Genomic DNA, 24,778 nt, shown 5'->3' with positions numbered 1-24,778 from the left:
TAATCGCGCGATCATGTTTTGAATGTGGGTCTCAGAGGAGTCATTTTAAAGAGTGTTGTTCACTGGTGCTGGGGAAAAACACCTGGCCTTGCCTGAGGTCATGACATTTACAGTAGCTCGGTCGTTTTATGACTCATTTTAACTTCATATGAAAAAAACTCCTACGATAACAAACTTATCACCTGTTTGTTGATATTCTCCAGTAAAAACTCAAGACCACAGTGTTCTGTAATACATGCCCATTTTAATAATCTGATAGAAAACATTTGTTGAGCACAACATACACCGTTTTACCATATATCGTGAGGAAAACACTGAAAAAATACATTTGAAACAATGTCATATATTTCAGCAAATATTCTTAAAGCTGCACAATGACCCGTCACCGTACACAACAATACTGCAGCAAATACTGTAGATCATCATTCTTCATGATCCGCCAGGAACAAAAGACAAAGAGCTTCCTCTGCACCTCTCATGAGGTGGTGTTGCTTCAGACTGTACAAATGTCTCCGGCTGGAATCTCGAACCAAACATTTCAGACTCCTAAATCCCCCCCCCCAAAAAACTGAACTGTATAACTCCATGTTTTTGGTCTTCATAGCAAAGTTGCTTTGCTTAATACAACGAATCAGAACCACCAGACGTGTTTCAGTCAAACTGTGGATTTGACGCGTGGTAGTGCATATAAATAATAACAAATATACAGTGAATATTATTGATCAATATCAATATCATCAGGTACAAGGAGAAAAGGTAATAAATACACTGTTACAAACAGCTGAAGGGTCAGCACAGCACAGCTGGGTGTAACAAGATTGTGCAACTGTGTAACCACTCACTCACTCACGCACACACTCACTCACACACTCGCTCACACACTCGCTCACACACTCGCTCCCCATTATTCTGAAGGCTGCGCCCTTACAATGTGGTACCTTTAAGGTAGTGTTGGACAGATCAGCAACCAGCTGCGGAACTGTCGTCATAGTCAAAGTGCTGGAATAACAATAATAATAATAATAATAATAACTAGAAGATACAGTTATCATGTCACTGACAGGTGTCTGTTTAAATGTGCACACAGTCTTACAGTCACTCATAGTTCAGAACCAGATACGGTGTAAAGTGTATTCACGAGGATGTGATTCAGTAAACCTCAACAGCTGTGTGTGTGTGTGAGAGCTGATAAAATGAGGACACACACTGGAATATAGCTCAGCACGATACAATATAAGGTTATGGAATTTTATACGAGATATTTTGGGGTAAATTTCACTGATCTGGGCGTTGAAAGCAGGGATCACACTGTTCAGACGCGGAAGTGAATTCATCAAAATGCTTTGTTAACACTTTCTGTGCAGGATCTTTGCAATTTGACGATCCATCGATCTGAAATATGAGTAATTTTCTAATTATGTGATGTATTATTGGATAGAAATTGATTGTGTAAATCACTGATGCTCTCCACCCTCTCTTCCTCTTGCCACAAAGTGCAAATTGTGCTGGGAAGTCAACAGATTTTTTAGAAACACCTTCACTCGACGCTTTTGTGAGAAGCTTATAATATTGCCAGAACATTAGGAAGACTGTGTGAGACAAAGATGTCCTTATTGTAGAAAATGTTGACACATATTACAGCTACATGATTGTGTTCAATAAATTATAAAAACATGTACAAAAAGACACGGTTGTAAAAAGAAAAAAAAAAGGCACACAACTTTTGCTCTTGACAAGTGTTAGAAAAAAACAGAATTGGTAACAAATAACTTGCTGACCAGTAGTTTTGGTTGGACACTTCACCAGGTGGCCTCCAGTCTCGAACATGATGCAAAAGAAATCGTAATGAACATAAAAAAGTGTCCTGAAGTGCAAGTTTTGGAAATCTCACTTGTCCCAGTTCACGGATTCACATCATCTACGTCGTCTTATTTGTCTGTGAGGATTGAGACTCAGCCTCCGCAGCCCCACAGTCAGTCCCTTCTTCCAAAGACCGGAGGCTGCGCTCGTTCAGCTCCCTTCAAGGGCTCAAAATCTAACGGCCACAGGGTTTCCGAGCTTCATTTGCAGGGGTGCCCCACATTTAGTCAGCCCCTTAGCCAGGCAGCTCCTGAAGAGCCACGATTGCAGGATTGCTCCACTGCAATAAAAGGAATTTAACCAGAAGCAGCCAATCACGCTGCGCTCTAAGAACCCCGTCCGGTCCAGCTAGGTTTCCGCCGGGGGGGCCCCATCCTCATCGGAGGGATGGCTCTGGAGTGTCAGATTATCATGTCCGTCGGTGGTCTCCATCATCCCGGCCTCCACGTCTCCCACCTGCTCGTCCTCGTCCTCCAGCGTCAGCTCAAACTGAAATTTACTCATCACGGGTCCCCCCTCCCCCTCCCCGTCTGGGCTCCCCTCTGTGTAGAAGGGAGGGGAGGGGCTTTCGGGGATCATGCTTTGGTACCAGTTCCTGTTGTCCTCAAGCACGTCAAGGATGTCCTGGGCGTCCGGGTGGACCAGGTCGGCCCACGTCTCCCACAGAGGGTGGACGATGTAGTCGATGAAGCCCACCTGGATGATAGAAACAGAGATGACGTCAGTAAGAAGGAAAAACAACCAGGATGTTCAATTCCTGTTGGAAGTGTGTGGATGTGGGTTCTCTACCTGTGTTCTCTCCACTGAGGCTGTGTGTTTGTCACACATCGGGCTGATCTCCATCCCGCGCTCCCTCTCTCTGTCTCCCTGGTGGAAGAACTCGTCCATGATCCTGTCCGTCCACTGGCGGTACAGCTCCAGAGGTTTGGTCGGGTTGCTCAGGTCGGCACAGTGAACCATGTTCCTCAGAACCTAGAGAAGAAAAAAAGTCGATTAAATCATCTTGCATTTCTCTGGCATCTGTGAGAGTGTTGTGTTTCTACATGCGTGGCTCTTACCTGCATCCTGTCTGTGTAGTTGTCCAGCAGCAGGACTCCGGAGCTCGTCACCTTCTTGGTCTCCACCATTGTCTTCAGATCGGCCAGCAGGCTCATGTGTTTGGACATGTCGGTCGCCAACACCTAGAAGACAGAGAGAAGGGATTCAGGAAAGGAGCAACAACAAGGAGCCAGGAAGACACGGTTTTCTGGGCGCGCAGACGTTTCCTCACCATGTCTATGACCATTCTCCGCAGCGTCTGCCTCTGCTTCTTGGTGAGGTTCTGGAAGATGTCACAGTTGTCTTCCTGCAGCAGCTTGAAGCCCACGGCCAAGTGGTGGTTCTCCAGCACTGACTCATCGTTGTACATCAGAGCCAGCTCAGAGTCTGAGGGGAGACGAGGGAGGGAGGGAGAGAGAGAGAGGGGGAAATGGCAGGAAGGAAGAAATTAAATTGAGCACAAAGTTTTCAAACTGAGGTCAGGTAGCTATGGTTACCAATTCAAAACCCCTAAAAACCCACACTGACACAAGGGAGACACTTCCCACTGAATCATGCATTTATTTATTATTCCTATTATTCCCAGTGTAGACTAAATACACAGTGTTCTTGACGACTGGCAGTGAGGAAAGACTTACTGGTGTTGATGAGGAACTGGTTGGACACACCAGGGTGGTCCACGTCGTGAATGGCCGCGGCAAAAATGGCTGCGAGGATCTCCAGGTCAGTGAAGACGGCCTGCGTTCGAGGAGGAGGAAGAAGAAGAATAAAAACAGAGGTAAGATTTTCCGGTAATCTGGCTAGACAAGGTGAAGTGTTCAGGGCAATGTGTCATCCTGAAGTATGCATTTCCAAAGCCATGCCAGTATTGGTGACAGTAATGCCAGTCACCTCGATAAATCGAGCCAAGAACGTGTGGGCGGTGGTGCTACCGTAAAAATGTTGCCTAGTGTTTTAACTCTTAAGTAAATACAACTATTTTGAAATGTGATTTTGTTGCTGAAGGTAGGGGAAATCATCATGGGCATTTATTCACTTACATCCAGTGCAGGGGTGGACAGGAGGATGTGCGTGGACTGGGCCACGTCGGCGGCGTGCAGGCTGTTGTGGTACGCCACGTCGGAGTGATAGTGGTCCTCCAGGGTCAGCATGAAAGTCACAAAGGTGTCCTTTGGAATATGGAACGTCCTCATCAGATCCCGCTCCTGCATGAGATGAGAAAAAAACCATGGTTATGCCTCACTGGTCACTGCTGCCTCTCAGATTAATATGTTCCCATTTAATCAATTTGAACTGCTAGTGTCCATCCGGCAGATGTTTCTGCTGTAACACTGACATGCTGTACACACAGATGTGAATGATTATAGTATTTCTTAAAAAGCTCTCTCTGTCATAAGGGTAGGAGATGAGGAGGATGAAGAGGCGGGACTCTAACCTGAAAGATGGTGTACATGACGCATGTGAGGGGTCGGTTGTGGGAGTGCTCGGCCACTTTGAAGATATTCAGCCCCCATCTGTTGATGTCTTCCAGGTCCTGTTAGAGAGAAGACATGAGACGACTGTAAGTGTCTGAAACAGATGACTTTAAGCCTTTTTTATTATTATTGCGGTGTAATCAGGTATCTACCTTGGACAGCAACTCCTCCTGGTCTGTCTTGACCCCGAAGCGATTGCAGCTGCTCCCCGAGATGCTGGGCGTGTGGCTGACCTTCCTCACCCCGCTGATGTGAGTCATCATCCCGCCCTGCTGCTGCTGCTGCTGCTGACCCTGCCTCCGCTTCCTCTCCCTGGACTTTGGTACTGGACATGGAAGCTCCAACTCATTTTGCTTGTCTGGAGAAAATGAAAAAAAGGGGAAAAAAAGGTTGAGACGATGGTTCTCTCAGTTACCTTCGTTGGATAAGCATCCTTGCTTGTGTTGAGTAAACAAAGTGAACACGGGGGGGGTTGATCTCTCACACCCACGTTACAACACATTGAAGCTGACCTGACAGTTATTTAAGAAAAAAACTGTTATGATAAATGTCATTACAACATACAGTGGTGATGGGATGTTGTGCAATCTGCTCCAGTGGCCCGCACATTCTGAGAAACTGAACCTTGTTGTAATAACAATCCAGAGAATTGAGGAAAACTGGTTCATATTAAGAAGAACTGTTTAAAGGACGCGCTTGTTTATATGCAGCAGTTTTTTTCTTTTCTTTAGCAGCATGTGATTCAAGTGTGCTGGCTGAGTGTGATTCTCACATGTTGCACACGGCTGACAGTGTGTGTGAGTGCACGACTCCCTCGGTCCGGATCTGTTTGTGTGTGCACCACATACGCCGCAGAGAGACAAAGAATATCTCAGCTACCTTCTCCACAAAGCACAGGAACAAAAAGCTCTCCGTGCACCTCACAGGTGTGAGCTGCAACGCAGATGACAACCAAAACTGCAGAGCTTCAATGATGAGCTCTGTGTTTGCTCGTGTTGGTCCCCCCCGAGCAGCTCTGTCGTGCAGAAATCGCTTCCACTGCCCCTAAACTATTGTTAGGGAAAGGTCCTGTGTTTCCACCGTCGCCCGGTTGGATGTGAAGGCGGAGGAGCTGAGGGGCAGAGTGTCTGGCTGTGTGTAGGACGAGCTGCACTGAGCTGACTACCAGTCACGATCTGCAGCTGGGCTTGTTACGAGACGAGGAAACACTTCTGTCTTCCTGATGAATAATGCAGTATCTATCTGGACCTGATGACACACACACACACACACACACACACACACACACACACACACACACACACACACACACACACACACACACACACACACACACACACACACACACACACACACACACACACACACACACACACACACACACACACACACACACACACACACACACTTCCCCCTGCTCACTGCCTTGATCTCTCCAGAGGGAAGTCTTCCCTGAATCCCCCCCCCCCCCCCCCCCTCTCATCCTCCTCATCTCTCTGCAGCAGTCAGAGCCAGGGGACTCTGTCTCTCCTTCCCAAGACCAGATCAGACTGGTTTGCAGTGGCGCAGACTTACGAGAACTTCCTCCGCTGCTTTGGGTGACCTAACAACCTCTGTGAACATTCAGGCCGTGTTGGTTCCCGGACGCTGGATCGTCGGAGTCACATTTTGCGAACCAACCAATCAGTGTCAATTGGCTTGTGTGAGAGTGTGCTCACCTAGGAAGGTGTTGGAGATGTACTCGGACACTTGGTTGCCAGAGCGACTCATCTCAGACAGGTGACTTAGCTCCCGGTTCAGCATCCTTTTGAACTGCAGGCAGAGAGAGAGAGAGAGAGAGAGAAGGTTCATGAGGTTACATTTTCTATCAAGGGAATTACATATTCATTCAATCGTTTACTGCCGATTCCAAGAAAAGGAGAGAAAGCATTTCCTGCCATTTCCCACCGGCATTTGCCCCATGAGAACATGGCCTCTGTATCTGTGTGCGCCATATAAGGTCTGTGTTTATGTCTGCTTGGTTCTGGTTCGAGTTAGCCACTGAGACACGTGACCGCAAAGCATTTTTTAACAAACAAATACAAAGTACAGTACGACATCATATAAACAAAACACTATTGTTTATGCACGTTTTTTTTCCAGGGAAAGAAAATGCGCAATTTTTTTTTCAGTGTACGCAACCACTGAGCAATAGCATGTTGACAGATGCTCATCTAATCAAACACATACTAAATAATCAATGCACAACAAAAACAACGTGGGTCATCTTGACTGATATCACCAGCTGTAGTGAAAAGTCATCAACACACTACATGTGGTCACACGCATGCATGCACGCACAAACACAAACACACACACACACACACACACACACAGTCCCATCCATAGGACACACCTTAATGTATCCCCAGGACACAGAGAACAGGTAGTTGGCCTCAGGCATGGTGCTGAGCTGTGCTGAGCCCCTGGCGCTCCCCAGCAGAAGCCCTGTACGCTCCTCTCTGAGTGGACCCCCAAGGCTGAGCTCAGCTCTCCCGCCTGAAGCTCAAGGCTGCCCCCGAATCACCGTCGACTATACAGTGAATATGCCCCTGCTGAGCTCTCTGGAGAGGGGCTGTGGTGGACCCCTACATCCTCTGCCAAATGCATCTCCACATAGCGTCGCCCACGGTTTTCCAAGATTGCAAGAACGCTGGAATTCCCCCCGAATCCAATCAATTTCTCTTTCGATTCTCTCGCCTTCGTCCGTCTCTCTGTAAACCTCCTCTGTGCACCATCCAAATATCATCCAGTGACGCGCGGGGTGGGGGGGGGGGGGGGGGGGAATCCAGTCTTACCAAGCCCAGTTTGAGCAAGGAGGGAAACACAGGCTGTACGACTGAGGGAGGGAAGGAAAGAAGGGACGGGGAAAAGCAGACAGGAGGAGGAGGAGGGTGATGTGCTCGAGCTGCGAGTGTCCCCGATGGAAGACCGGCTGGTGGAGTCTCTCCCTCTCTCTCTCTCTCTCTCTCTCTCTCTCTCTCTCTTTTTGCCTCCCACCCCTGCAGAACACTGAGCCATGCACAGCACTGCAGAAAAACAGGAGGATCCCCCCCCACATCTTCCTCTCACTCTCTATCTATTTCTCTTATTCTCCCCAACTCCTGTGCTCTCTGCAAAAGCCCTCCCACTACCCCCCCTCCCACCTCTGCCTCCCTCCCTTCTTGATCTGTTCCCCCTGCTCAGTAATGCAGAACAGATCGAACGCACACTGCGCAACATGAGGCTTCAAAAAGCACCAGACTGTTTATCACAAGGGCGAGGAAACGCTGGGTTCATTTGACTGATTTGGTTTTTGCGCCTTTTTGAAATTTGCATCGTCGGAGTGGAAGCTTCTCTTCAGCCCTGACTAACTGTGTAGTTCCCAGTATACAGGCACATTATCCAGTATCCATTATCCAAACAGAGGCGATGGGAGACACGCGCACGAGGGAGCTGCAGCCCAGCGGCGCCCCACCAATTGCACGGCAACGTCAACGCCGTGGCAACAGCGTCACGGGGCCCCCTCCGTCGTTCTCACAGTGGTCCCTACTCTGGGCACATTGCATCACATCAAATACACACACACACACACGCGCACATGCATGCACAAGCACACACACACATTCAACACACAGTCTGCAGCAGAGATGCTCTAAGCAGACACAACGACCACGCTGCACAAGGAAACACAACCTAAAAAAAAAGAAAAACATCACACACAAACTCTTTACAATGAACACAATGAGATAATTGTGGAGTCAATGTCTTTAAATGTCTCATTGGGTTTTGCCGCTTCTGTAATGTGTTCAAACATTGTAAGAAAATAAATCAACCGTGAGTCCGCCTAAAGCCGGGGCTTTCATTATTTCTCACAATGGTCTCTTTTCTCCTCACACTGGACCAGACTGTCTCTGCTCTCAGCAGCTGTCTAATAGATGTCAAGCAGGCGGCTAAAATCGACTTGACTGTGAAACTTGAACGGCACTTTCAAAGCGTTGGCTGCACCCAAAACCCCAGACTGCCAGAGGCGGCCCATAAAAAAAAATCAAAGAGAGCTCGTAATGACAAAAAATTCGAGCTCGGACTCAGGCGGCTTTTATTCTCATTCAAAGGGCGACTTGTAACCGATGCCTTAAGGGCGGCGGAACAGTGTGGATTTGTGTGACCTCTAGGAAATGAATTAGGCACACGGCCACATGTAAGCAGCCCCAGTGTCATGCAGTTCAGGGCAGACGGCCCCGGTGACACTGTAGATGACTGTGCTCGGGAGAATAGGTTACTCAACGCATGGCATTAACTCATACATCCTTTGACGTGAGCACAGAGAGGACACGGAGGGAAGTTACATAAACCTCACGCTAGTTTGCAGATGATGAGGAGCTGTTGCCTCACAAAGTTGGAATTTTCCACATAGGTGCATTCAGGAGGAATTGTCACGCAATAAATGAAAAATAATAATAATTTAACCGTCTAGGCAAAAAACTATTAACACTTTAACTCATAATAACACAGAGTGTTTCAAATGTCACCAAATCTTAAAATAAAAAAACAAAGTCATACAAAATTTAAAGAAACATTCAATATTTAATCATCCTTTCTGAAAAGATAAATCAACTTAAATTAAAAACAATGACCATATTCTTTAATAAATCACAATCTTCATGTGATGAACCACACTCTCACAGCACAATATAAGCAGCTCCATAACTAACTCACCTTTTTCCAACCGGTATGCATCCCAAAGTTTATCTTCTCCTTTTCAGAACAACATAGTCCCATTGTTACTTAGAAAAGTAAAATCTCAGACACGACACGAAAGAAGTCTTGTAAAAGTCCCACTGGCAATAACTCTGTTCAGCGCCTGCGAGACTGTCTGCTTCCTCTCTCTGTTCTCTTTACTGAAGTGGCATCAGGCAGGAAACAAGTCGCGATAAAGCCAACTTGACTGACTGGCCTACAAGAGACCGATGGCTCCTCCCCCAGCAAACACGGGCCCGGGAGTTTCGTTCCCACCTACTTCCCTTCTACATGATAGAGTAATTCACTGAGGTCATTTACTGGTAAACGCTCGGCTTCTTAACGTGGCCTCAGGCACCCAAACAACATGCATACCTGAGCTCATCACAGAAAAGTCCCAGATAACAAGTTGAGCAGACTGCCGCGCTGACGTGTTGAGGAGGGAAAACACAAGGAACAAGTTTGTATTCGTATGGGAGAAGTTTTTAAAAGTCGGCTCAGTTCATGGAGGCACATTCTGACCTCGACTGAAATCGCAGGAAAGACAAATACGATTGCAAAAGGAACAGCTTGACATCTTGTTGCAATATTGTGGCTTTGCAATCTGACAAAAGCCCAGCGTGAGCCAATGACGCCTCTGTCACATGTGCGGCTGCTGACAGTGTCAACACACAGCGGACTGTGCCCGGTGAGTTTTCAGATTGTAGTAAAACCCAGACTGTAGTAATACTAGAAACACCCAATTCCTAGAAGGTGTTCAAGAAAACCAGGTGGCGACAGGGTTAGAGTCAGAGCAAGTTGACCTCCCTCATTTTGTCTTATTTTCCGTGATAACAGCAGATTACAGAGGTAGAACTTTTTAATTACAATTAGGCATCCTAATCACTACTGCGGCTCGTCTGATCTGCTCACCGCCCGCTCACTCGAAAGGAATCACGGCACTGTAATTTAATGTCCATTACCCCTGCCACAGCTACAGACCCACCGCTACATCTGTTTCAATAATTTTGTCATTTTTTCCCCCACTGAGGACGGCGGCGCTTCAAAAGTGGCAAGTGACCACACGTGAGCTAAAGTTTCCTACGCGCTCGCTCTCGGCTCGGGGGCTTGCTCGCACGCTAGCCCGCAAAGCCCTAAACTCCTCTAACTGGAGTCAGATGGCAGTGTTTGTCCAAGGCCATCGCCGGCATCAGCATGGAAGTGTGGCGAGGCTAATGATAGTGAAGGGGCAGGGAGGCAGCTCCCCCGCTCTGAGGTCACAGCGACCAGACGGGGCGGTCAGCAGGGTGTGTGGTCCCATCGCCCCGGATACACCTGCGCCCTTGGACACCGTAAGCGGAGACGCCCTGGGTTCAATTACTTCCTAAAAGAATTGGGCTCTTTGTCAAGCGTCATGTCATGTAAACGCTGGGGAGGAGTAAAAGTCTGCTGACTCTGCGTTCATTGTGCATCAATAGAAATGCAAATTTGTGTCTCTCCATCCCTGTCCAAAGGCACAACAATCGAGTCTACTAGCAATTCTGAGCTGAAACATCATAAACTGCTGACTTCCGCTCTTTCAAAAGCATCATTAGTCAACAGCGCTCTGTGTTGGTATCGGGTCAAATTGAGAGGACTCTGAGTCATGTACCCAGCCAGCCTGACCCGGCGCCTGCGCTGCAGTATGGGCTGCAGGGCCCCTACTCATTGTCTCCACAGTCCCAGTGACGTGGGTATCAGTAAAGACTCAACCTGGCTGCCTGGGCCGGCACGCCGCTATTGTCGTCTGGCAACCACAGAGCACAGGAGGGGGAAACAAAAAGACAGGATACTGGTGTCATGGTCACAGTCACCCGTCACAGTATGACAGCACCCCTCCCTAAACCAATCCTCCCCCGGACCACAGGGTAGAAGACGGGGCGGAAATGGATAACGCCACCCTGGGTGTTTAGAATCTGACGCCGCCGTACAGTCGCCACTGTCTGTCTGCATGGGGGTGGAGTGTGCAGTAATTTGGCTGAGCGCTACACAAATCAAACGTTTTATGTGTATCAAAGCAAAGGGAAGTAATTAGATCTAAATAGCGGCTTTGTGTAGTCTTGCAGTACCACAATGTGTTTATTTAGCTTCACTTTAATCAAATCAGAAGGCTGACTTTTCTTAAATTTAGAACAACACGTTGGATTTATCCACTTTCCCATGCCAACATCTTTTTAGTCACAATAGCAGGCTTCTCTATTGGTTTAGATGATCATGGTGCCTGGAGGACGAGTCCCAGTGACTTTGTTCAGCTGGTGTTTTTCTCGTGCCATCATCACGTTGACATTACTGTTTATCAGCAAAATTATCGAGTATTGTTAAACTGTTAACAAGGTAAACTGGTATCGATGCCAAACCTTAGCATGCTAGGGCTGCACCCTGTGTGGCAGCGGCTACTCCTGCTCCCAATTAATTCAATGTTTCATTAAATCAATGTTTCATTACTGAAGCAATTTATTACCAGACACCAGTGTCAAGTTAGTTTTTACTCTGTGCATTAATCACTGTGAAATGGCCTACTTTATTTTTAGGTCTATGCGTATGTTTTTTGTTTGTCTATGCTGTCTATTTTGTCGGTTTTTGTGGTGTTAAATGTCATTGTGCTGTGCACTCCTTGTTGTATGGTTTGAATGACAATAAAGTTCACTTTGACTTTGACTAACACCGCCATTATAACCCTGTTGGCGTGCTGACTTGAGCATTTCAGTCAAGTCTATAGGCTGACGCAGATGTTACTATTGAGGATAAGAAAGAATTTCAGAAAAGAGGTAAAGCATTCATTAAAAAGGGCTAAAAGGCTCCTTTAGCTTAAAAAATAACTGTAGAAAATGTTTTCATGATGCAAATTGTAACCTGCTTTTAAGAATTATCTTTGGAGAAAATGTTATGATTTCATTCCATTAATATGCAAAGTGTTCACCAATGCACTGAATGCTTTTCAGCTGCGGCACAAATTTGGGCAAGTGAAAGGGAGCATATTCAACTTTGGCCAATTGGCAACAAGGAAGTCGTGCTACATCAGAGGGATGGAGCTTTTTTCTAGTTTCCTGATGTGCTAGAAGCTGAAATGAATGTAGGAACATTCAATATGTGTTGCTGAACAAACTGATTGAGTGCCCACTATTCACTTGTTGTATAACGTATTGTTCCAAGTTTTCTAATAGAATCATATCAATCAGAATTATTTTTAAAGAACACACAAAATCTTTTGTTAGAGCAGCATGGTGGAAATAAAGTGTCAGTAACAATGGGCAGATGTCAATATCACATTAAATATCCTTAACATTTTACATTTAGAAACGTACACAACTTTTGCACAAGAGATTTAAATGAAGGTAGACGCAATATTTGACTGAACTGAAAAATATCCACTCTTGCTGCAGCCCTGCTTTAACATAGAGTAGATGTGATCTTCTTTGCTCCTTAGTGGAATCAAAGTAAACCAGAGGAATTTGAGAGTTTTCATCTGGGAGCCTCTTCAACACAGAGAGCGCTGAGGCTACAGCAACATGTGTCATGACTCCCTGTGAATAAGAAAGTGGGATGCACTTTCCTCCAACATGTTTTATATGTTAATCTTAAACTTAAGTGCGGACAAACTGAAGTCAGCCAGTTGGATGCGACCTCATAAGATGATGTCAGTTGAGAAAGTGACATGTGTTTCAAATCCTCCATCCTGTGTGACAGCCTATAACCTCTCATGTGTCTCATGTAGTTTGAACAAGGTCAGGGAAGTGAAGCTGGACATTTCCCCTGAACATAAATGCAATATTCTTCCCTCTGCATTCAAAATTATCAGGAGCCCAGTATGCAAAACAAAGGCTACTCTACATTTCTTTTTACAAGAGATCTGTGAATTGATCATAACAGCTCTTAGGTTACCGCAGAACAGCTGGTACTTTGCAAGTGCGTCACTGTGGCAAGAAGCTATTTACAATTTGCATACCCTGTGCAAATTCACGACCACACTTCCACAAAAAAACCATTGTATAGCTATAAACAAGTCGTCACAGGATCCAGTCCAGGTTATATACCATGCCTTCTGACAACGAATGACAAAATGTGAATAGTGAGAGCAATTTGTAATATTGAATATCTAATTGGTGAATGAACATGTAAAATGATCTACTCTAATCTAAATAATGGTTTGTGACTCTTTGTAACTGTAATGAATGTTCCTTGCAGTGTGGAGATGATTATTATTCAAATTGAGTTCACACAGTGCAATGAAATTGTTGATCTGCAAAAATCTCCAAGCAACATCAGAGGGCAGATCTTGACACAGTGAAATGTGTGTTACGAGTGTGAGCTGCACAGTGAGAGCATGATGCTGATTATGTGTCATCTTTAAACTTGAAAGTTAAAGATTGCACATTCCTCTACGAAACAAGGAGTTAATGATGGTTAGGCCGAAAAGAATGTTTAATTATTTTCAGAAGTTATGGGTGATTCCCTTCAGATAATTCTTCAAATTATGACAAAAATATATATTAATGCCCCTGTGCAGCAAAAAGCACGAATGTGGAACCTACATCAGTCCCATCATCAGAGAAGAGTTTAAATGATGAAATCTAAAGATTAGATACATGCATGCATAACCTTTGCAGCAAATGTATTGCTTGCATATATATATATTTAAAAATATATAGGTTCCATTTCCCTACCTTGTTGGAGGCCATGTCACTGACAGAGCGGTAGGTCTGGATGGTCTCCAACTGGTCCAGACACCAGTCCAGCTCCTCCATTGTCTCCATAGCCAGCTTCTGGTAGGACTCATCTGCCAACAGACACATGGACACGTAATCAGGCCCGAGTGGATCCATGTCCATGGCAGAACCCCCCGACACCATGCATGTAGGTCCGAGGGTCCCGGAGTGGCTCGATCGTACAGAGGACTGGCCGGAGGGACATCCGGCAGTCGCAGAGGAAGAGGGGGAAGTGTGCACACAAAGCTCCTTCATCTTGTTCCGCTCCACCACCTCAGAAAGTTCACAGAAGTTGCACTCTGCAGACAAACTGAGGCTAGAGTTACTGTTTGCTAACTCGCCCTCTCTCTGTAGGCTCTTTCTCTCCGTACCCCCTCATTCCCTCGCTCCCATGCACTCTGCAAACCCCCTCCCACTCTGTCTGGTTCCCCCACCCCTTCTCACTTTCTCTCTTGACCGCTAATACACCCTCTCAGTACCATGAGCGAGTGGCTCACGAAGCAGGCGGTCTGCTGCCTCCTGCTGTTGATGTGTCTGGGACCCCCCCCCCCCCTCCCTCTCATTCAAACATATACAACCGGTGTGTACATTGAGGTACAGTGACACAACCCCAATGCAGAAGTTTGGTGAAACAGAACCATCTGGCTTAGCTTTTTTATACTGTGCAGATTCACTGAGTTATGTTTATGATTACTGATAGAATGAAACTACAGGAACAAGAAGAAGAGTTTAGACAGGAAGAGGAGGCAGAGACAACAACCTGCTGTAGCGTATTTGACGCACTTTGTCAACTTACTCCACTCCCGATGACTTCCTTTCTGAAACCTGCAGACCACTTCAAGGCTGTACTGTGCTGCAGCAGCAGCTCACACCACACCACCACGCTCCACAAACTCTCTCTCCTCTCTCAACCTCTCAGAGGGAGAAAAAAAAATTATATCAAACACCAAGCCCTGTGTTTGCACATGCAACACGAGAGGCAAACTTTGACTCACTGCATTTGGGGGGAGAACAGGCCGGGGTCTCCTGTGTGCCAAAATAAACCAAAGCACTTCCTCTTTGGCCCTGAATTTGCACAAAACAAGGAGTGGAATTACTGAATGGCGGGAGAGACTGCTGAGGACAATCGTAGCTGTCATTCAGTGAACCGCTGGTGTCGTTAGCGGACGTGTCTCACACGCGGTGGGCTGACAAAGTGTCAGAAGTAGAAAAAAATAAGATGATATAACACAAGCTAACTAATTAAGAAACATCATATTCCAATATGCAGAATGTTGATTCGACACATTTCTGCCTGGAGGGAGCAGACACTCCCGCATCTGGATCTCCCCGTCTCCCGTGCTCTATGGAAAACACTGATCTCGACTTCATAGGGCTTCACACATGGAAGAAATTTACCCCATATGCTTAGCACAACAGGACAGCCAGCGTGCTGCTCCCCAATTTACGTCAATATAGTGGTTCAAAGCACTTCAAAGGCCTGTGATGGCGCACAGACTCTGAACCACCAGTGTTTGACAAAGAGCCTCACTGAGATTTCAAACAGAACAGTACATGTGCAGTTCAGGAAACCTCCCTTCATTGAAAAGGTATCAGAACAGCATGACGACTCTTCCAAATCACACAGGAAAGTCTAGGTTCTGCTGTTTGACTTCGACTGTGGTTTTTAGGAATCATGCCGCTCGCTCCTCAAATTACAAGAGGAAGACTGCAAGCGCAAGCCACGTTCCTCAGGTCAGAGCAGTTTTCCTTTATTTGAGATCCAGGTTGGAGGATTCAAAGAACTCTTGGCTCTAATATACGACTGGACGCCAAGTTCCGCGGCCCTAACTATTCACAGGAACCACTGGCATCCGAGCCATGTAAAAATCAGTGACGCAGATCAAAAAGTAAAACATTAAAGCAGCTCACGCACAAGGTGGTGAGCTGTTGAAACTGGGTATATACCCATGTGCGGCCGTCTTGAGCCATAAGAGCAGGAGATGTTGCCAAGAAGGTGGGACCACATCCTGCACTCGTTTCCCTCCGATGAGGGCTTAAAGAGACATTGGACATTTTACCAGTGCAGGCGGTGAACATCAAAGTGTTGGCTCTTTGTATGAACAGGAATCAGGCCCTTTTGAAGCTGGAGGCTAATTCATACGCCGAGTCCAGTTCTCGATGGCTGTAAACCACTCCGATGTGGACTGCAGAACAAAGGTTTACCGGCTCCTCAAGATCACAGAGGCAGAATTTCCCTCATTCATCTCTTGGGATTCAGTTAGACCTGGAGCCACACGTCACTTATCTGACTTGTGTAATAATCAGATTTGAGAGTGGGAGTTGTGACTACAACAAGGATTTGTGCACACAATAGAAGTAGATTGGACTGCTGAGGCCGTCATCAGCTCTGCTCCATCGTGAATACAGTGCTGCATGGGCTGGCAGACATTTCCCCATGTCACCAGTCAAAGGTGGCGTGACTAACTTTCAGTCTGAGAAAACCTGCTCCCAGACAGAGTGCGAGGTACTTTTCCAGCCTGTTTTTCAGTTGAAGTCAACTTTTTTCTTCCCTCAGTCGCTTCTAATGCTTTGGCCATATGCTGGAGGCTGCCCAGAGGACAACAGACCTCAGTGTGCAGACAGACCCCGTCTGCCTCCCCTCTCTCCCCCCTCTCGCCCCATCTTTCTCCCACTATAGGGCCACAAACCGACCTCTGTGAGAGCCATCAACTGCACTAACGACCAGGGCCGAGCTCAAACACCCGCAGCCCCCTCACCACCTCCATTCCCGCCCAAGACACCTTCCACTCACATCCAGCTCACACTGCTGCTCTCTGTGCTCTCAGCCCTCCCCCCCACAAACCTTGATTCTCTTGCTGTCTGGGGGAAGCTTGGTGAGAAGAACTGTTCTGTCTCATCTATTATACCACCTACTGATGAGCTACAGCCAGTGACAGATTAAGTATTTACTTAAGTAAAGTAATAGTACCACAACAAAAAATATTTGATTATAAGAAAGACCCTGCATTCCAAATTTTCCGTAAGTAATATAAAAAATGTACTTCAGTATAAAAAGTATTCATGGAGAATGGTCCTTCTTGGAGATGTTATATTTGTGTAGACATTATTTGTTTTTTTTTAGTAGAGCCTGACTGCTATGGACTTTTTGGAATTGTTAACCAGCATTAGTTTCAGATAACTAAACATTTGGCCGTCAATATAAAAAAATTATAATCTGGAAATGATTCCTAAGATGTCGTGATCAAACCCTTAAGAAAAATAAATGTAAGCGACGCTTGATATCTTAAAGTTTTACCATAAACTTAATTATAAATAACTATAAATAAATAAAAATTTAAATAGAACCAAATACTTAGAACTTGATGTAAGAAACTATACGAAACACATTTTTCGAAAATCTTATACACATGTTTTCTGTATTCTAGAAGATAAGGTTTCCACAACAGCAAACATAAACTCTGATACCGGGCTCATGTTGATTGATTTTATTGGCCAAACGATAAATCGGTTGGGCTCTAGATTTTATAACAAATGCATTAATATATAAGAAGCAAAACTGGAACAGGTCAAGAGGATTCTAATCGTAATTATCTCCTCCAAGGTCATTATGTTTTCATTGTTGTCTGTCTGGTAAGAAGCATTACACTGAAACTGCTCAACAAATACTCTTGAAACATGTTGGAAGGATGGGGCCAAGGAAGAACCAGAACTTAGCAGGATCCAGGATTTCAGTTCTAAATAGGATATTTCTGTGAACTTCTCAAGAAATAATGCTTAAATCTTTATGAAATCAGGTTTGCGTACTAAGAGGCCAATCAGGCTCTTAGAGTGCTATTCTAGTTACTGTATGCTCTGTTAAACTAGCCACTAGGTGGTGAATTAAACAATGTGTCTTTCAAGTTAATGGTCCCACACTTTTGGGCAGTGCCATATTTTGTTTGTAAAATCCTACATCTGTACAAGTACATATGTACTATGTCACTTCCATCCACAAGTTTCTAAGCAGCTTTACAGGCTGTACATGCAGCGGAGGGTTTCCTCCAGTGTCTGAGTTTTCACGGCAAGGCGGACTTCACTCAGTGACGAATACGGCTCGAGTCATGTTTATTCCCACTAATTGAACTCGTCAGGGAGTAAAACAACCGCTTACGGGTCGATGAATACGACTGCAGTCACCAGCGTCAGTTCGGGTGTAAACAACCCCGAGCTATCTGCATGTGCGCAAACACAACGCATTCCTCGTGTTGACCTCCCCACATCATGAAGGAGAAGAGTGCACACTCCGACACACTGATACGTGCCTGTGCTCACGGCTGCGTTTGTTTGACTTTGCGCTGCACATGGAGCTAAGACACACAGGGTGGTTGAATGAATCACCGGTGTATCAGCCCCCCCCAACCTACGTCAACTTATTCAGGTTTTTCAGAGACGCATGAAAATAAATTGACACTACAGACAAAGAGGGAGAGAAAGAAACGTTTCAACACAGTCACACTTGGTGGAAAAATACAGCAAGACTGTAAATATTTGAATCAGTGACTTGCTTGCAACAAATGTAACGGGGTGCTCTTAACTCTTAAGGTGCTGTATACTGCACCATTGGAATATATTATATATATGAAGTTAAAAATATGTAACAGCAGTTAACAGCACATACAGTAAATAACAGCTAAGATCCAGCTTGGATCCCGAGTTTTCAAAAATCTAAACATCTGTTGTTGTAATTTCTTTAGGAAAATATGCAAATAGAACTTTCAATCAATATTTCTTGAACCATTACTGACATAGGTAAAAGTAGATCTAACATTATACAGATTATTTTGCAGTTTATTAAACATTTTCCTTAAATGTTAATAGTATGTAGGCAACATGATGTTGTACTTTTATTTATTTAGAATGATTCAATAAAAAGTACTGTGCTACTGTATGAGACCGAATTCAATACAATGCTATATGATAAGATCTTTATCTGTCCCACTGTTTTCCTATGAAGTGTCCCTTCTACAGAACTAAACTCTGGTGAACCTGTGTTGTGTTGGACATTTAGAACCAGTCCAACCCCGAAACCACACTATCACCAGCTGCCTTTTCTCACAAACATTTCTCAGTCCTGATTATGACTCTTCATAGTTTATAATTGTGGCATAATCTCCTCACCTATGAAAACAAAAGGCTTTTCGCAGTTATCCAAACACACACATTCTGACATACACCTCATTACGGCCTGTGAGACAGCTCCTGCACAATGCACCATGGAGCTGTGCTGGCATGGGCCAGCTGGAGGGATGGGCCGCAGCGAGATTTATGACTGTGCTGACGTCAATGACATAATTCAAATACTTAACCAGGCTGCACGCGTCCAGCCCTGCAGATCTTCTCCTCTGCCGCCAGCATGGAAAACCTGACATGGATTCCTGCTGCGGAGCTGAGTGACTGTCTCAGACTGGAGCGGAGCGGACGGCTCAGACTGAAAATGTCAGGTCAAATTAGTTCTGGCTGCCAGTGTGTGGCCAGCTGTCCGTCTGTGTGTCCATCCATCCGTCTGTTGATTCATTATTACCCTGCACGCAAGTAGGGGATTTCCCTCCCTCCCGCCCCTGTCTGTGTGTGTGTCTACAAAACTAACTCAACAATGCATGGAAAGATTTTCTCCAAATTGGTGGGAATATTATTAGGGAGGGTATCTCATGAAGATAAACTTTTTGAGGTGATGTGTCAAAGGTCAATGTCTTCAAAAACATCCTCTGACATTTTCCAACGGATCTGCTTAGATAATAAGACTGGAAAGACAAGCTACTACTTATATAGAAAAAGATGCCCATAAAGGATGTCATGAAGAAGTCACTAAAGCCTCTTTTCCACTGGCCCAAAAACTCCCTAACATATGACTTTTATCTACAATGGGAATAGATACAATCAGCATTCACTCCTGGGTTATGTATTAAATGGTTTAATTAGCTGTGATCGGCAGAAATGGAAAATGACACTCTGGTGAATGCACTCATTTTGCAAGAAAACGAGGTGAGAGAGCTTCTCAGTTTTCGATGTGTTTGTGACGTGGAACATGAAGCGCCGGGTGAAAAGACAGAAAGGCAAACTCCTCTGCTGGCACTGGGAAAGGAGTTAATGGCCTGTTTTGAGGGGGGATAAGAAGTCTCACAATTTGATCCTGCACACTTCAACAGCGCATTTTCTCTGTCATATATAAATATACACATGAGCTTAAGCTTACTGAGTTGCAAATGAATCTATGATAATATGGCAGCAATGATTTCATCATGACATGGATGCTATAATAAAACATTAACATTTTCAACCTGTAAGGTTGTTTACTATAACTCATCATTCAACTGAATACACAATGCCATGATCAGGGAGAAATGGCATTGTTGTACTGCAATAAAATATATGCATCTCCTCTCTGATGCGTTTCATTTTTTAAAAGTGTGGGAATCATGACAGCAGGTGACTGTATTTAAAAAACCTGTATCACATACAAATCCTATTAGGTTTAAATACAATTAAACTTCCCTTGCCTTGACACCACAATGTTAAAAGAGAGCAGATACTAAAGTGTTTAATCATAAATCATGGATCATGCTGTTGATGCAGGACTGATCAACTATAAAGTGTGGACGTGCACCGTTCACGGCTTAATTGACCTGGGCCACTCCCTGTTTGCAATTCTCGACTGAGCTGCCCCACTGCAGTTGTTACCCAAGGTATCACCAAAAGTTGCAACATCGAAGATAAAAAAATAAAAAAAGAGGATGCCAAGCGATGTCCATTGCCCCGTGTCATGTGAAACTTGTTTTACGTCAGAGAAAGACAGTTGTGTTTACCCTGGGACTTGAGGCTGATGTGGACACGTTGTGTCACAAGTTCAGTGTGAGTCTTTTGTGTGATCGTTGTGATTCTCTGTAAATAAAAAACCTCAACAATGCTCAGTTTGACACGTTTGCAGGATGTTGTGCAATAATGTGTTATTTTCTTTTCCATGTTAAAGCAGGGGTCCCTCAAAATGTCTGTGCACATCCCTGGCATAAAGGGTTTGCAAAAACTAAACCGCTAAAGTTAAGTATTTTAATCGTAGCACAATTCATTTTTACTGGAATACACGAGGCTGAGGCAGGTTTGGTTGCAATAGTTTCACCTGAGATAACAGGCCGGTGCACTTCTTTGCACACGCACACACACAAGAAACACAAACTATGACTGCAACACTCCTGGCCTGATTTAAATGCGATCACATCAGATTGAATGTAATCATAGAGCAGATTACGGGAACTGACACATGCTTTTCTTTTTCTTTTGTGCTGTCGGAACCTGTTTTGAACGAGCTTATTCTTCACTACTCTTTATTACTTCTCTCCCAGGACATGTTTACAAAATGAGACAATAGACGAGTGAGCAATTCTCATTGTGCGGGGCTCCACACCCTGAGCAGTGTACGCACAGAGTCACGTGTCTTTTTGCCAATTAGGGAATTAACAAACAACATATCCATATAAGGTAAAAGACAGTACCACTTGACACTAATAAAAACAAACAGTGGCTCTGTCAGTGAAGTCTGAGAAAATGTTGCTTTAACAAAATGCAAAGGCACTGCAACAAAAACACATTGCAGAGAAAGACATTATAATGCAACATTATGTCCTAGCACACTTAATTAATTTAAATATATTGTAATTTTAAACATTACTTATTATAATTGCTGGAGTTATGATAAATGAATACTCTTCATTCAGTTCCGTAATCAATTATTGGAAAAAATATGTCTGACCTAAAAACAAAATGTACATAGTTGAGTCTCTATAAAGTGGATCAACAAAAAATAAATCCTATTTTTTAATCATAAAAAAATTTAAATACATTTCTAGCAGAGAGTTAAAAGTGAAGGTGGGAGATCTTTCTTACGTCTGGTGAATATAGATCTACAGCCTTGCAGCAGTTTAGCTTAGCTTAGCATAAAGACAGACACCAGGCAAAGTTAAACAGGCTCTATCTAAATGTAACACAATCAGTCGACCACACCTCTTAAAACCGACTGGGATTACCACCACTGCCAACCAGTGCAGTTTCAGTCCACATACATCTGTTTCCAGGCTCATATGAAGTCACAGTGACCTTTGAGCACTTCAAAATCAAATCAGTTCGTCTTTGAGTGCAAGAGAACGTTTGTAACAAATTTGAAAAATTCCCTATAGGTGTTCCTGAGATATTTGGTTCACAAGAATGGGACGGAAGGACAGGCCGACAACCTGAACACTTAATGGCTTCGGCCACTGGCTGTCGGTGGCGCGGGGGCATGCAAATTATCAAAAACAAATTAATAGTTTTATGGACGTGTAGCTGACAGTACAAAACTAATCCTAATCTTCTGCGTTTGTACAAACTAATTGTCCAACCATCACAAGGATCTTTTTGCAAGAGACACACCCGGGACAGGTCAACATCACAGGACCAACAAAGACAGACAACCACTCACAGCTGCGTGCAATTTCATTCTTTGTTTCCTTTGGAGAGAGCCAGACAAGCTAGCTCCTGTTCTGTGTCCAATCGTATTGCTCCTTCAGATTTAAGTAGCATGGGTCTAATTTTTGGTGAGACAACTTTTGAACATTGAACCATGCAACATTTAACACAGCTCAGGTTAAACAAACCCCATTAGTCCGTGCTCCCATTTCAAATGTAAATCTGCCACTTTCGATTCGATTTCGAGCGTATGCCTGGTACCTACACGTCTAATAGAAGACTACTTGTTTAAGTCATACTAAGTTAAAAGTGAAGAATTGTACTCCTATCTTACATGTCTGGTAAATATAGATCTACAGCCTTGCAGCCTTTTAGCTTAGCTTAGCATATATAGAAACCAGGGGAAAGCTTAAAAAATGTAATTCATTGGCCTCTCAATGTGCCTACATTGTTGAGGCGTTAGTATTATTGTTATTTCTGCTACTGGTGAGGTTAGTGATAATAATAATGAAACATTTTTGTCTTGTTATCTTTGTGTGTTAAAGCACCTTGAATCTACTATGTTGTATTTAAAGTGCTCAATAACTAAAGATGTAGCCAACCCGGAATCTATCTGAATGTAATGCAGTCTGTCTACCAGTCAACTAGAATGAGGATTTGTTTTTCTACATTTTTCTTTGCAGAGTCAAATTATAGAGAAAGGGAAGGATCTCTCTGGCCCGCAGCGCTGCCTGAAACATTAGTGTCTCCAGGTCCGGGCAAAGGGAACATTCACTCAAAGAACAGGATCAGGTTTCAACATCCCTTCCTTGCTCAATGTCTAACCATTTACCCAACCATCTGTGACGATCTTACAGCTAATGACATTGTTAACTGATACAGATTATTTACGACTCCCGACAGCGAAAGACGTCACAATCAAGAATATTCTTCAAAAGTGCCATTTATCAGGCGTAATATAGAGCAAAGCCTGTAATCTGAATCAGTCTGGAAAGAGTATGTCCTTTGTTGAGCTGCCTGTCTCAAGGGACCGCTGCTGTGTGATGGGGCCAAGGCGGTTTGTGTGCGGGAAAACTGCAAAGTCACATGAGGAAAAGTACAATACACGTTACTGGAGTAAAGAAGTTTACTAGTGTACACAGGCTGCACTGACGCACTTGACGCCGAGCTGATTTCTATTATGACCCCCCCCTCCAACACACATACAGCCTTCTTTGCTTCTCATGCACTTTCACCCAGTGACTGTTTATTTCATCTGACTTTTTTTTCCTGCTTCTCCCGGATGGCATCTGATTAAAAAGACAAACTGTGACGTTTGCCTCTGACCTTTGGTGTCTTTTCTTTCTCTCCTTACTCACTCAACTTGTTTAATCTTTCACTCTTTCTTGAAACCACTACATCCCCGCCACCAGGAATTCACAGAACCCTGATTTCTGACGTGTTTCACTCGCTGTGTCCTGCTCAAATCCCTTTACAGGGGTTGTCAAAGATTCAAAGGGATCTTTCACATCTATGCTGAGCTGGCGCCCAGAAAGACGCAGGTACTGTGTCTTTTTCCACCACTGGGAATAATAATGGCTCACTGAAAACACAGATGCAAAACAGGAAAAATCTGTTCTCCTTTTTCCTGCCCAGAAACGAGACAGAGAGCAGCCAAGAGAAGGACACGAGGGCTTCTTGTTATATTGTTAATTGTTGTACTCCTCCTGAACATTGGGAACAATCCCCATTATGTAGTGGCGGGTGTACTGTCTTGATGACGGCGATGCTCTGTGGTGACACAGGAGTTGCGCGGCGTGTATCGTCTCGCAGAGGTTTCAAACAGATTAAAAACTGAATTAATCACGTTTGTTTTCCTCATTTTATCTAAGCCCATGCGTCACGATGGAAACCAATAGCAGCACGGCTTCGCTCATCAGCGATGACTTGGGGAAGGTCAAGGTTTGTGAGAAGTGTGGAGGAGGAAGGACAATGAGGGACTCACACTTACTCGTCTTGTATTTTTTCCTGCCGCGGGACACCCCCAGCAGCTAATTTGTGCTGATAGGAAGTGGAGAGCGGCCGTGTGCAGGCTGTGCTGACGTAAATGGGGCTTGCAGAAGCAGAGTAGCAGGAACTAATATCCCAACCACCCTCCCTCCTCTTCTTCTCTTTCTCTTATCCACTCCCTCCTTCAAATCGACTTGATCTGAGTACAAACCATTCAATCTTTTTTTCAGGCTCTCACCCTCTTTTAGCTGTCCACAATCTAATAGATCAGATGAACCTGCTGCTACTTTTGAGTCTCGTCTTAAAACTGACTCTTTAAATCTTTATTCTACTACTGTATAAGTTTCTATATGCATTTCCTAAATTATGATGCATATGTTTTGTAATGACCCATTGACCATGCATATTTAATTCTGTCCTTGTTTGCTTGAAGATTACAAAAACAACAATAACAAT

The 24,778-nt window shown here is 44.5% G+C and overlaps 1 protein-coding gene across 6 annotated transcripts in view; it reads right to left on the bottom strand.

Moving 5' to 3' along the window:
* Positions 1 to 224: 224 nt before the first annotated feature.
* LOC128455108 (cAMP-specific 3',5'-cyclic phosphodiesterase 4B) overlaps positions 225 to 24,778 on the bottom strand; it is a 43,250-nt gene continuing 18,696 nt past the window's right edge. For 3 of the 6 annotated variants that reach the window (XM_053438747.1, XM_053438748.1, XM_053438749.1), the window contains 10 exons: positions 13,814 to 13,926; positions 6,092 to 6,185; positions 4,526 to 4,731; positions 4,334 to 4,432; positions 3,939 to 4,103; positions 3,537 to 3,636; positions 3,131 to 3,285; positions 2,919 to 3,041; positions 2,650 to 2,832; positions 225 to 2,556 (listed from right to left, as the gene is read on the bottom strand). In XM_053438747.1, the coding sequence (XP_053294722.1) occupies positions 2,209 to 2,556; positions 2,650 to 2,832; positions 2,919 to 3,041; positions 3,131 to 3,285; positions 3,537 to 3,636; positions 3,939 to 4,103; positions 4,334 to 4,432; positions 4,526 to 4,731; positions 6,092 to 6,185; positions 13,814 to 13,926 (1,586 nt within the window). In that variant the 3' untranslated portion in view covers positions 225 to 2,208. Of the gene's footprint in view, positions 2,557 to 2,649; positions 2,833 to 2,918; positions 3,042 to 3,130; positions 3,286 to 3,536; positions 3,637 to 3,938; positions 4,104 to 4,333; positions 4,433 to 4,525; positions 4,732 to 6,091; positions 6,186 to 9,110; positions 9,788 to 13,813; positions 13,927 to 14,638; positions 14,831 to 24,778 lie in introns of those variants that run through there. The other 3 variants (XM_053438750.1, XM_053438751.1, XM_053438752.1) reach the window with 3 other exon arrangements.

This window comes from Pleuronectes platessa, chromosome 13 (assembly GCF_947347685.1).
Source record: "Pleuronectes platessa chromosome 13, fPlePla1.1, whole genome shotgun sequence".
NCBI lineage: Eukaryota > Metazoa > Chordata > Actinopteri > Pleuronectiformes > Pleuronectidae > Pleuronectes > Pleuronectes platessa.
This window is presented reverse-complemented; position numbering and strand designations above follow the sequence as displayed.